At 39.1% G+C, this 14,141-nt stretch overlaps 1 protein-coding gene across 1 annotated transcript; it reads right to left on the bottom strand.

Moving 5' to 3' along the window:
* Positions 1–1,432: 1,432 nt before the first annotated feature.
* Positions 1,433–1,915, bottom strand: LOC122740128 (ribonuclease 4-like). Its single transcript, XM_043981972.1, has one exon. The coding sequence runs from the start codon at positions 1,913–1,915 to the stop codon at positions 1,433–1,435; it is 483 nt and encodes a 160-aa protein (XP_043837907.1).
* Between the last annotated feature and the right edge of the window lie 12,226 nt (positions 1,916–14,141).

The raw sequence follows: 14,141 nt of genomic DNA, 5'->3' as shown, positions 1-14,141 counted from the left end.
GGATTATTTTCCCTCACAAAACCCCAGCTAATTTTCCCTAAACCTGGGACAGTAATAGAGCGACCACGTTTAATTTTACTTGCCACTACTCCAATGAACATGAACAACCAGGTTGAAGAGGGTACCACTGACAAAAACAGGCAAGTGGGGGGTGGGGCAGTGGTTTGGTCAGGGGTGGGAGGTGAGTACAGTAAAATAGTTTTAGTTTATGTAACATTTGAGCTATCAATGAGACACCCAGATATAAATGTGTGGGCAAGTTTGTGGAGCAAAACACATGTACAAACCCATAAACACAGGGGAGCACATATGTATACATGCAGATGTTATGAGTAGAAACAATAACACAAGATAGTCCACCCATACTTGGAAAGGACCCAACAGGCAGAGGACCTGGGGTTTCTAGCAAATGCAGTCTTGAAAAAAGTTTGGAAATATTACTTAAGTGACTTGAGGGTAGGATCTTATTTGTTCCAGTGGTGAGCTTGGGTGAAGAAGGAAGAAAGAAAGGAAGGAAGGAAGGAAGGAAGGAAGGAAGGAAGGAAGGAAGGAAGGAAGGAAGGAAGGAAGGAAGGAAGGAAGGAAGGAAGGAAGGAAAGAAGGAAGGAAAGAAGGAAGGAAAAAAGGAAATGTTATGGGTCTAGCACCCCAGAAGTTTTCTGGGGTACATAAAGAACCTTCTTGAGAAACTAAACCAAAGGACAAACACACCTAAAGAGATAAGTGGCATCAGATGGAACTGAGCTAGCTCCAGGACCACCAGTCTCCCCCACCCCTGGGGATTTAAGATTAGGTATGGCTGCTGCCTTTGTGGCAAGAGGAAGAGAGAGATGGCTTGAGAAATCCAAAGCCACCCCTCACCCAACTCCCCCAGTCACCACGAGTAAGAGATGGTCCTCCCTCAATAGGGGATCTTTCCACAATCAGATGATCACTTCATCGGACCACCATCAGACCTCTATAAAATTATGTGCCTGTCTCCTGCTCAAGGAGATAGGTATCTCAGAGCCATGCCTCTGTGCTATGCCTTCTCCCCATGAGAAGTCCAAGGATTTCTCTCTTGGTTTCCCTTCCCCAGCCCTTAAATAAACTATTATCTTATCCTATTGGATTTGTGTGCAAGAGGGTGTAATTGTTTAAAGAGGAATTCCTAAGGACCCCAACCCCTATCCCAAACCCCCACCATATTTCCCCATAACAGAAGGAAGGAAGGAAGGCAAAGACAGAGAAACAGACAGAGAGAGGTAGAGAGAGAGAATAATGTTAGTTCTATTGACCACACTTGTGGTGAGTTTGAGTTTCCATTAATGCTTTGGAAAGTAAGAGACCATTATTATTAAGTAGTAACTGAAGCTGGAGCTAGAAATCAGAAGGGTACTAAGAAATCCTTCTCAGGGTCCAGAATACCCAAGGCAGGGTCCTGCAGGAGGAGTTATGGATCAAGATACACAGGAACCTCAGGATTGCCTGCACAGGCCAAGGTGATTTTCTTGAACTTGAGGAAGCCCATATATGTACAATTGGGGAAATAGCCGAGCCCTTGGAGGATGCATAGGGTCTGTCTGAAGACATGGTCACTCAGGTGACATTTTTTTGTCTTTACACGGCAGGGCTTGATTCTTGGGGATTTGCACACGTCCAAAATGGCTCCTGCAACAGCATGGATGAAAGTGTTCTCGTGTTTGCAGTTGCCCCTATCTGAGATCTGGCGTCTCTGAATCATAGCTGTGCAATACTGCCTCACCCCACCGGGCATGAAGCTCTTTGGATTGTCCACATGAAGCCTCCAGAATCTCTGCACCCTGGTCTCCCTACAACAGGTAGAAATCTGGCTGCTCCCTGGCTGCAATAGCAATGACAGCAGCAGCAGCAGCAGCAACAGGGATAGTGGCAGATGGATCCTCTCAAGAGTCATAGCTGGATCCCTAAGCAGAAAGAATCAAGAGAAGAGAGGGTCAAAGCTAGGGTTTAGTAATGAAACCCTGAGTTTTCCAGGGAGAACTTCAACATCTATTGAGTGTCTCACACTGACCTGCCCCACTCCCAACCCCTTCTCCTCATGAGCAAACCAACTCAATGTATGCCTTCTCCCAACCTCCTACCCACCTACCCCTTTTCCACCCAGGGTCTCCTTGTTAACCCCTCTGGAGCTGTTCTCTTTTCTCTTTGAGCCTCCCTCTCTTCTTCCTTCCCTATGCAGGAGAGTATCATGCCAGACTTCTTGCCTTTACTGTCACCCATACCCCAACCCACACATTCCTTTCTGGTAATAAGTCAGAAAGACAACACATCCTACCTAGAGTGCAAATCAAATATATGTAATTGCAAAGTTAGTGCCTATATAGAGTATATGTATATATGCATGTAATTCCACAAATATGAAAACATACTACATTTTAATTTTTATATATTATAATGATAGATTTTTACTGTTATATAGCTATCATATTTATAATTTATATGCATTTTATGTACACATCTATGTTTCTCCCTATATAGCGATATGTACATACATACATACATACATACATTCCAGAATAGCAACCATAACCTCCCCAGCAGTTTTATATGTGCATGTACATATACACATATACACATGTTATATAGGACACATACTACATGCATGTGTATGTTATATATGTCTTTACATATGCATACACACATGTATGTGTTATGGCAGAAGCCAAGGCATCCATCTTTATTTGTCGAGATTAGGTGACAAGTTTTAGATTCTTTCATATGAACCCCTCTGTTCAAGTATCTGAATTTAGCCACTGCCTGGTCCCCAGAATCCTTCTTGCTCTGATTCTCTGAGAAATCTGTATTCTCTATTTCCAACCTGTTTCTTTTCCTGGTCTGAGCTTATTTAATTCTCTTCCAATGTTACTAGGAAGATCTATATCTTTTCTTTTTTTGGCCGGGGAGTTGGTGGGGAGGGATTTTACCGAAATACCAACCATTTTCCTTTCTTGTACCTTCCTACACCCCACACCACAGATATTTGAGCTCAGCTTTAATTCATTGTTTCCCTAAATACTTGTTATTTCTCCTAGAGGAGCTACAGAAGAATCATTAGCAATCCTCAATAATTAGGTATGGTTATTTCATATTCATACACAGATATCAGCATGATAGTCCACACTCAGCTATGTGCTATGGTGGGGAATGTGCACAGTGTGTGCATGTGTGTTTGTGTGGCTGTGTGTAGACTGAGGGGGAAAGGATTGCCACAATTCAGTCATCACCACTGATTGGTATAGAGAGTGAGACAAGAAGTCAGGAGTCAGGGTTGTGAATCGGGCTCTAACACTTGCTGCTGGGTGACACTGGAAAAGAGGCCCAACCTACCTAAGCCTCAGTTTCCCTATCTATAAAATGATAGGGTTTGACTAGATGATGTCTAAATCCTTTCTAGCTCTAGGATTTTGTGCTTTTAAATGACTCTTTTGCCCAGAGCCACATTCTCCCCATAGTTTCAAGATCTGACCCCAGCATTCCCCTCCAAGGAATTTATAGATTTATAGACTGGGATTTATAGAATCATTCTACCTAAAAATCTTTTAGATCTTTCTCAGAATAAAAATTATTTTGGGGGTGATATTTTCTACTTGCCCTTTTGTCTTGTCAGTTTTAATATGAAAGAAGTTTATCCAGCTTGAAACACTTCCTTAACCCACTGATTTCACTCAGATTTGTAAGGGGCAAGGAAGAAGATGGGGTTCTCTCCTATACTAAAAAAATGAAGGGTCAGTTAGGTGGCGCAGTGGATAGAGCATCAGCCCTGGAGTCAGGAGTACCTGAGTTCAAATCCAGCCTCAGACACTTAACACACACTTACTAGTTGTGTGACCCTGGGCAAGTCACTTAACCCCAATTGCCTCACTAAAAAGAAAAAAAAAATGAAGACCTATTTCAATCCTTTTCTCCTTTTGGGTCAGATTGCCCTTTATCAGGGTAGTCTTTCTTATGCTAAACCTAATCTCCATCTATCAAATTAAATCTATACTTTCTTTTTTTTTTTTTGAATAAAGGTATTTTATTATTTTCCAGTTACATGTAGAGATAGTTTTCTTTTTCTTTTCTTTTTTTTTTTGTTTGTTTTTTGGTGAGGCAATTGGGGTTAAGTGACTTGCCCAGGGTCACACAGCTAGTAAGTGTTAAGTGTCTGAGGCCGGATTTGAACTCAGGTCCTCCTGAATCCAGGGCCGGTGCCTTATCCACTGCGCCACCTAGCTGCCTCTAGAGATAGTTTTCAACATTTGTTTTTATAAGATTTCCAATTTCAGATTTTTCTCCCTCCCTTCCCTCCCTCTCCCCTCCCCTAGACAGCAGGTAATCTGATATAGGTTTTATATATATACATAATAACATCAAACATATTTCTGCATTAGTCATGTCATAAGAGAAGAATCAGAGCAAAAAGGAAAAACCTCATAAAAGAAAAACAATAGCACCAAAAACAAAAGAAATAGTATGGTTCAATCAGCATCCATACTCCACAGTTCTTTTTTTTTTCTGGTAAATCTATACTTTGAATCAGTTTTCAGTTACTACATCTCTTAATTCTCTTTTTACTTTTTTCTTTTTACTTTTGTGGGGCAATGAGGGTTAAGTGATTTGCCCAGGGTCACACAGCTAATAAGTGTCAAGTGTTAGAGGTCGGATTTGAACTCAGGTCCTCCTAAATCCAGAGCTGGTGCTCTATTAACTCTCAAATCACTATTCCACCTCTGACCTCTCTCCTGACCTCTTTTCTCTCTGACCTTCTAGTCCCACATCTCCAGCATCTAAAGGACATCAACACCTAGATACTCAGCAATACTTTAAATCCAATATCCCCCAAAGTGAACTTCCCATCTGCCTTCCCACAACCCTAGCTCTCTTCTCTTATTTCCCTATTTTTGTTAACAGCACTAGCCACTGAGGCTCAAAACCTTTGAGTCATCTTTGCCTCTTGCCTCTCCCTCAATTTCCCTCATTCCCCTATAAATACATTCCAGTAGTCAAGCCCTGACAGTTCTACTTCTGAATTAACACTTGCATCTATCCTTTATTATAGATTTCTGAACACCTAGTTTAGGTTCTCATAACTTCTTACCTAGACTATTGTAATAGCCTCTTAGCTGGACCTCTTATCTTTTGTGTGTGTGTGTGTGTGTAATAAGGGTTAAGTGACTTGCCCAGGGTCACCCAGCTAGGAAGTGTCAAGTGGGCCTCCTATCTTGAGATTTCCTTCCCCAATCACACTCCTTCCTAAGAAACCTTCTTAACCATTCCCACCATGTCACACTTTTCCAAAACCTTTGATAGTTTTCCATTGTCTCCCAATTAAATTAAAGACATTTGATCCTGGTGTAACAGCTGTTTAAGGATCCCACCCACCCATCTTCCAGTCCATTAGGACTGTGCTGAGGACATTTTGGAGTGTAGTTTAGATTTTCACTAAGAATTACATCGTTTGTAGTTTTAGCTCATCTCAGTAGCCCTGGGAAGAGAAACCCCATTTCAGACCACCAGCTCTGTAAACAGTTCATTCCCTTTCCCCAATAGCCACCTTCACATCACTTCTTCCACCCCAGTACATAATTGGCATTATGCTCATCTCTATTAGTTTACCTTTATTACACTCTGGACTTCTTGGCTAACAAGATGAGCCAAAACTACAAATTGCTTAATGAAGATCTAAACCAGGGCTTCTTAAACTTTTTCCACTCACAACTCCTTTTTGCCTGAGAAATTTTTATGCAGAGGTATACATAACCTTTTACTGTGGCCAAATTTTTCATGACCCCCACATTCAGTTACACAATGACCTACAGTTTAAGAAGCTTTGGTTTAAACTACAGATCCACCCTCAGATTGAATCCAGTCAAACAGGTGTTATATTCACATTCAAAACCCTTCACAACCAAATACCAACCCTGCTTTAAAGCCTTAGCTCTTACTGCCATCTTTTCCTCCCCCTCTCAACATGTTGTGCATTCTAACCAAACTGGAGCTGGAATTCTAATCCTTCAGCCTGGTCCTACCTAGCATTTCATCAACTTCCTTTTGCTTAGACAATTCCCAATTTCTAGAATAGATTTGCTGTGCTCCATCTCTGCCTTTGAAATCATTCTTGTCCTTCGAGGCTCAATTCAGGTTCAACCTGCTCCAAGAAACCCCAGCTGACCTTGGCCCCCTCCTCAATCCAGCTACTAAAAAATGTTCTTAGCATTTTTTGTGAATGTCTGCTTTGCACATATCACATTCTCCCTTTTTTATTATTAAAATAAGGTATTTGTAAAGCATTTAACACAGTGCCTGACCCACAGTAGGTACTTAATGGAGGTTTTTTCCATCCCTCCTAACTTCCACCTTTTCTTTATCATTTTTGTATATGTATCTTCTCTTCTCCATCCCCTATTTTATTATAAATTCCCTGATATCAAAGTCTATGTCAGTTTGGCTTTATATAACCAGTACCGAGCAGAGTGCCTTGCCCATGGTAGGTGCTTCCTAAGTGCTTAACTGAATTGAATTTGACCTATCTGTGATGGAAATGAGTTGATCATCATCTCTTGTTCAGCATCCTTTCATTGACTTGAAGGTGATTATCAAGTGCCCCCTCATCTTCCTCTGCTCTAACCTACATAATCCATGTTCCTTTATCCAATTGTTCCATCATCACCAACTTAGCCAGCTCCTGGTGCTCTGTTGTTCAGTGTGAGGCTGACTAGCAACCAGGTTGCTTGTCCTTCTCTCTCTCCAGTATCACCTTTTCATTTTTATTACACATGTATCTCATATGTATTTCATTGTGTGGTATTGCCTGGAGAGAGAAGTAAAACTGAACACCCGTCCTCTGATGAAACCCCAGCTGTGAAGGGAAGAAGGAATACTAACTGGGGCACATTGTATACCATCTGGCCCTCTTCTGGCACCTGTGAATTTAGAGTTTCCTAATGAAGTACAGTGTCTGTTTTCCTCCTACCCTTAATCCCCTACCAATGCCCCCTGCAGCTTTCTAAAGGTCTTTATTACTTCTGTGCTCCTCCAGGGATGGGAATGTCACATGGAAAAAAGGATTAGACATTCTGCTTCACCACAGCAGACAGAAATAGGAGCAATGACTAGAAAGTGCAGAGTAACAGATTTAGATTTTGTGTAAGGAAAAACTTCCAGATAATTCATGCTATCAAAAAGTGAAATAGACTGTCAGGAAGGATTGGGTTCTCTTTCATTAGATGTCTTCAAGTAAAAGTTTAATGACTGGGGCAGCTAGGTGGCGAAGTGGATAGAGCACTGGCCCTGGAGTCAGGAGTACCTGAGTTCAAATCTGGCCTCAGACACTTAACACTTACTAGCTGTGTGACCCTGGACAAGTCACTTAACCCCAATTGCCTCACTAAAAAAAAAAAAAAAAAAGAAGTTTAATGACTGCTTGTTGGGGATGCTGTCATGGTCAGCTACAATTTGGACAATATAACTTTGTGTGTGTGTGTGAGGCAATTGGGGTTAAGTGACTTGCCTAGGGTCACACAGCTGGTAAGTGTTGTATTTGAGGCTGGATTTGAACTCAGGTCCTCCTGGCTCCAGGGCCGGTGCTCTATCCACTGCACCATCTAGCTGCCCCCTGGACAATATAACTTTTGAAGTCCTTGTGAATCCTAAGATTCTGTGATTCTCTTTCCTCACCAACTCCCATCTATTCAATAATCTTCTCTAGGTAGATGATTCTCAAATCTATTTGTCCAGCCCTAACATCTCTTCTGACCTCCAGTCTTGAATGTCCAACTGCCTATTAGACATCTCAAACTAGATATTTCACAGATATCTTCAATCCAACATGTCCTAAATTTATCTCATTATCTTCTTTCCCATGCTCTACTCTCTCATCTTCTTAACTTCCCTATTACTATTGAGGATGCTACCATCCTCCCAGTCAAGCAGGTTTGAAGTCTAGGTGTCATCTTCAACTCTTCACTCTTTTTTACTCCTCATTTCAAATCAGTCCTTTTGTTTCTACTTTCCTAACATCTCTTATATATGCACCCTTCTCTCCTCTGACATTGCCACCACCCCAGTCCAGGTGCTCATCACCGCATACTTGGACTATACCCTAACATGTAATCTCTTCCCTTATGTCATTTCCCAGTCCAGTTTAACTTCCACTCAACTGTTAAATTGATCTTCTAAAATTGCAGATGTGACCATGGATCTTTTCCAACCCCCCCCATCCATTTAACAAATTCCAGTAGTTCTATATTTCCTGCAGGATCAGTTATAAAATCCTCTGGTGGTGGTGGTGGGGGGTGTCTTCTTCTACCTTTCTATCTTATACTTTATTCTACTGCAGGCGTCTTACAATCTAGTGACACTGTCCTCATTGCTATTCCTTGCATATGACATTCTATCTCCAGAAAGGTTTTTCCCGTTCTTTACATCATCAGTGATTATCAGAGTGCCTGGTACACAGTAAGCATTTAATAAATGTTTTTTACTTAAGTTATTAACCCATTTTACCAAGGAAAATAACTCAGAAAATTTACCCAGAGGAAAACAGACAGCAACAGAGCCAGGATTTCAACCCTGATTTTTCCAACTCCAAGTCTAGGGTACTTTCCACTACACTACATTGGACCATCTGGACAATTCTGAAGAAGTATATTATCGTTTATTCCTTGTAATCTGTTCTTATAATATTAATTATAGCTGACATTTAGGTAATACTTTAAAATTCTCAATTTGCCTTGCAGACATTAACTTTTTTTTTAATGTATGAGGTATTTTATTTTTTCTGTTACATGTAAAGATAGTTCTCAACTTTTGTTTATACATGCTTTACAATTTCAGATTTTTCTCCCTCCCTCCCCTCCGTCCCCCCTCCCCTAGACAGCAGGTAATCTGATATAGGTTATATCTATATATCTCTATACATATACATATATATATACACACACATATATATACACATAATAACATTAATCCTATTTCTGCATTAATCCTGTTACAAGAGAAAGAATCAGAGCAGTGATGCAAAACCTCAAAATAGAAAAAAAAAAACCCAACAGCACCCAAAACAAAAGAAATAATATGGTTCAATCAGCATCTATACTCCACAGTTCTTTCTTTCTTTTTTTTTCTTGGATTTGGAGATCCTCTTCATGACGTTAACTTTTTTGATCCACATAACAGCTTTTGAAGTAGGTGCTATTGGTAAAATTATCCTCATTTTATAGCCAAGGAAACTGATCCTCAAATATTGATTTAGATGTGAAATTTTGGTGGTACCTTCTATATCTGGGGCCTCACTTATTATCCTATATCTTTAGTAATGACATGGAACTTCAAGTTCATTCCCAAGTAGGGTCCTAGACTAGGCCTTTTCCTCAATTCTGTATCTCAAGAAATATCACCCTGTGCAACAGGGAACTCCCACTTCCAGATTATATACTAAAGCAAGTTCTTTGACCCTGGCTCTAACAATATCCAGTAGGATTATTATAGGACCCCAAAACTTAGGCTTCTAAAAACAAGAAAAATTTAAGGCCAAGAAGAAGAGCGAGGTATTTACTGGTTTTATAAGAAACTAAGAAGGCAACTAGGAAAAAATGTAGGCAACTTGAAGAGAGGCAGATTTCTACTCAATATAAACACTTTCTAAGAGTTAGAGATATCTAAAAGTGAAGTGAACTAAGCTTAGGAGGCAGTGAATTCTCCTTCCCTGGAGGTCTTCAAGCAGAAATTGGATGATTGTTTTCCCAGGATGTTGTCAAGGGGTATCCTGATTTGATACAGGCTGGGACAAATGGAAATATTTCTCTTCTCATGGCACCTTTTCAAAATCATTTCCTCTCTGTTCAAGCCCCCACTCATACTCTTTTCCTAACTCCTTTCTTCTCCATCTCTCTGTTTGTCTATCTGTCTCTCTGTGTCTCTGTGTGTGTCTCTCTCACACACAGACGCGCGCGCGCGCGCACACACACACACACACACACACACAGCAGATGATTTGGTCTTCTCCATGAGACTATGGAGGCTATTACTCAGTTCTCCTCATAGTCTCTCTCCTCAATACCTCCAGTCATGGAAGAAGGGTCTTTATTCCTTGCTAAAAATAATCCCTCTCACTGCTCCCACCCACATTTTCATCTCATCTAGGACTTTGCTCCAATAGTCATTACCCCTCTGCTCTTCCCACCCACTCTTAAAAACACACATTTTATTGCTGTCTTTTATATTTACAACATAATTATTAGGAAGAGGAATATTAAAAATCAAGTTTCAGGGAAGTCTCAGGATGGCAATATGAAAGGTTCAAGAGGAGCTTAACTTTATTAACAAACATTCTAAAAATATTTAAAAGTGCACCAGATTGCATAATAATCAATAAGACAAAAGAGAAATACCAATAAGCTCTTTCATAAAGCTCTTCCAGTAGGAGATACACAGTAAAATGGCCAAAAGTCTATGGATGCTCATCATAGAAACATGCCGGGATGTCTAAAGCCAGGCTGATCTCTGATAAATGGAGCATAAAACTGTCAGGTGCACTGTGACCTAAATCTTGCCCTATCTCCAATAAACAGGCCTTGAAGCCAGCAGGATCTTGGCCCTTACTGATCAGAGATATCATATAGAACAGAACCAGCTCTAAGAGGTCATTCATTGTGTAGGGAGATAGTTCCAGGAAGTGTGTACACAGATGCCTGGGGGCCTTCTAATAAGTCTGAGACCAGCACAATCTCTGACATCTCTTTGGGGCCTATTAGGATCATAGTTGGTGATAGACCCTACTCCTGCTTGGGGACTGCACAAAAAGAAGACCAAAAAGGCCTGAGGCTGACATCCAAACTGGGTCACAAGTAGAGGAAGCAGAAGCCAGAGACTATGTCAAAGACTTGGGCCTGGTTCCAGATACACTATCTAGAATTGTATTCAGACTTCAGAGATGAAAAGACTAAGCAGAGCCTGCCAACTCCATCTAAGAATGTAGGACAGGACTGAGCCTGGTCCTAGCACAAAGTTCCAATTCAGAAACTGAGACTGTAGATATTACTAAATAGAAGAAAACACCAAATGCAATGAATGCTATGAATCAAGAGAAATCCAAGCCCAAACCATCAATATTCAGAAGAAAAAAAGCTCTAAATCACTAATAATTATAGACATGCAAGTTAAAACAATTCCGAGGTACCATGAATCACATTGGCTAAGATGACAAAAATGGAAAATGACAAATGCTAGAGGGGATATGGGAAAATAGGTTCACTAATGCACTATTGATGCAGCTGTGAACTAGTTCAATCATTCTGGAAAGCAATTTGGAATTATGCCCAGAAAACTATTTAAATGGTACACTCTGACCCAGAAACATTGCTACTAGGTCTATACCCCAAAGAGATCAAAGAAAGAGGAAAAGTAACTCTTTTTGTCATTAGCAAAGAATTGGAAACTGAGGGGATGCCCATCAAATATGGAATGGCTGAACAAGTTATGATATAGGAAGCGATGGAATAGTTTCAAATAGATTTGTACGAACTGATACAAAGTGAAGCAAGTAGAGCCAGGAGAATAATTTATACAGAAACAGCAGTATCGTAAAGAGAATAAATTCTGAAAGACTTAGTAACTCTGAGCAACACACTGATGAAACACAATTCCAAAGGACTCATGGTGTAACATGCTATTAACCTCCAGAAAAAGAACTGAGGGACTTACAATGCTGATTGAAGCATGTTTTCTTCTATTTCTTTTTTTTTTGGTAGTGGAACATGGTTAATGCAAAAATTTGTTTTGCACATCTGTACATATTTGTAATGGTTTTATTTGTCTTGTCTTCTCAATGGGTGGGAGGTAGAGGGAAGAGGAAAAAAGAGAATTTGGATCTGAAATTAAAACGAAATTGAATTAAAATGTTTTTCAAAATTAAAAAATGCTACCTGTAAGAAAAGAAAAAGAAACAAGAAAATAAAAAAGGCAAAGAATAAACAAAAATAATGCTTTTTTGCAAATATGATGCTTTATTTAGCCTAAAGGGTTCAGCTAAAAGATTATTTAAAGCAATTAATACATTTAGAAAAATAGCAGACTATAAAATAAAACTACCCAAATCATCACTCTTTCTGTATAATCCCCCAAAACTTCAACAGGAAGAGATAAAAAAGACATTCCATTTTAAATAAATACAGAATTTATATAAAATATCTGAAAGTTTGCTTACCCAGACACATGCAAGAATTATGTGACACAACTATGAAACACTCTTTACAGAAATGAAGGAAGATTTGAATAGAGAAATAATTGTTCATGATGGACCATGCTAATATAATAAAATGATAGTTCTACCTAGATTAGTTTAGAGATTCAGGATCTACCAATCAAACTAAAAAAGGGTTACTTTTTTTTTGGGGGGGGGATAATGAGGGTTAAGTGACTTGCCCAGAGTCACACAGCTAGTAAGTGTGTGAGGCTGGATTTGAAATCAGGTTCTCCTGAATTGAATGCAGGGCTGGTGCTTTATCCACTGCACCACCTAGCTGTCCCCAAAAGGGTTACGTTTCAGAAGGAAATAAAATCTTCAAATTTATCTGGAAGAAAAAATGTTTAAGAATCCTTAGGGAAATTATGAAGAAAAAGGGTCTAGTGGTACCAGATTTCAAACCGCTATAGAACAAAAACCATCAAAGCTATTTTGTAATGATTAAACATAGAAAAGGGGATCAGTGGAACAGATTAGATACGTAAGACTGAGAAACAATCAAACATAGTAGCAGTGTGTTCTATAAAGCGAAGGATACCAATTACTGGTATAAAAAACTAGACAAAAAAAACTACTGAGAAAAATAAGCAAGCTGGCAGAAATTAGGGTTAAACCAACAATTCATTATGCTCCAAATAGATGCATGACCTAAATATAAAAAGCCATATTGTAAATAAATTAGAGAAAAAGAAGAAGATAAATGTTTCACTGATATGAATGGGGGAGATATCTTGATGAGGCAAGGGAAAGAGATGATCACAAAAGGTAAAATGGAAATTTTTTATTACACAAAATTGTGAAATTTTTTCACCAAAAACAAACAAAAAATCAAAATTAGAAGAGTCATAGTTAATTGTGGAATTTTTTTTGCAGCAAATTCTTCTGATAAAGGTCTGTTATCCAAAAAATTATATATGTATGTACGTATGTAGTACAGTAGATAGAGCACTGGGCCTGGACTCAAAAAGACCTGAGTTCAAATCTGGCCTCAGACACTTACTAGCTATGTGACCCTGGACAAATCACTTAACTTGGTTTGCCTCAGTTTCCTCATCTGTAAAATGAGCTGGAGAAGGCAATGGCAAACCACTCTGATATCTGTGCCAAGAAAACTCCGAAATGGGGTCATAAAGAGTTCAACACAACTAAAACAACTGAATTCACAACATAAAGAGATTTGATATGTATACATAAGAACAAGAACAATTTTGCAATAGATAAATGGTCAAAAGATGAAATGCAAGTTATCAACAACCATATGAAAAATGTTCCAAATAATAATTACAGAAATGTAAATTAGGTAATTCTGAGGTTCACCCTACCCTACCATTACCTCCATCAGATTATCAATGATGACCAGAAAAGAAAAAGGATAAATATTAGAAGGGCTTTAGGAAAACGGGCACACTGATGTACTGTTGGTGGCACTATTAATTGGTCCAACCATTTGGAAAGCAATTGAGAACTATATCCAAAAAAGTCACTAAAATGTACATAACTTACAGCATAGTGTCTTTAGGATATAAACCTAGAAGTAGTATTTCTGGATGAAAGCGTATGCACAGTTTTATAGCCCTTTGGGCATAGTTCCAAATTACTCTCCAGAATGGTTGGATCAGTTCACAACTCCATCAAAAATGGATTAGAAACCCAGTTTTCCCACATCCCCTCCAATATCCGATATTATCCCTTTTTGTTATATTTGCCACTAGGAGAAAATATTTTGACAGTGTATTATTCTGAATTCCTTGGTTTTATTTAATCTAAAATCTAATCAATACTCCTTGAATAGATAATTATTTAATTAGATTGAATAAGAAAATGCTCCCATTCTTAGTTTGGTCTCCATAAACAAGATAAAGTTCCTTAAATTTCGGGAATCAAAATGTCTTCCTGA

The sequence above is a fragment of the Dromiciops gliroides genome, chromosome 2 (genome assembly GCF_019393635.1).
Source record: "Dromiciops gliroides isolate mDroGli1 chromosome 2, mDroGli1.pri, whole genome shotgun sequence".
In the NCBI taxonomy this organism is placed as follows: Eukaryota; Metazoa; Chordata; class Mammalia; order Microbiotheria; family Microbiotheriidae; genus Dromiciops; species Dromiciops gliroides.
Note: the sequence above shows the minus strand (reverse complement) of the source record. Positions and strands in the feature narration are given on the sequence as shown.

Coding starts and splice junctions, on each gene's coding strand:
- LOC122740128 (XM_043981972.1), bottom strand. CDS start 1,915: ATGACTCTTGAGAGGATCCATCTGCCACTATCCCTGTTGCTGCTGCTG.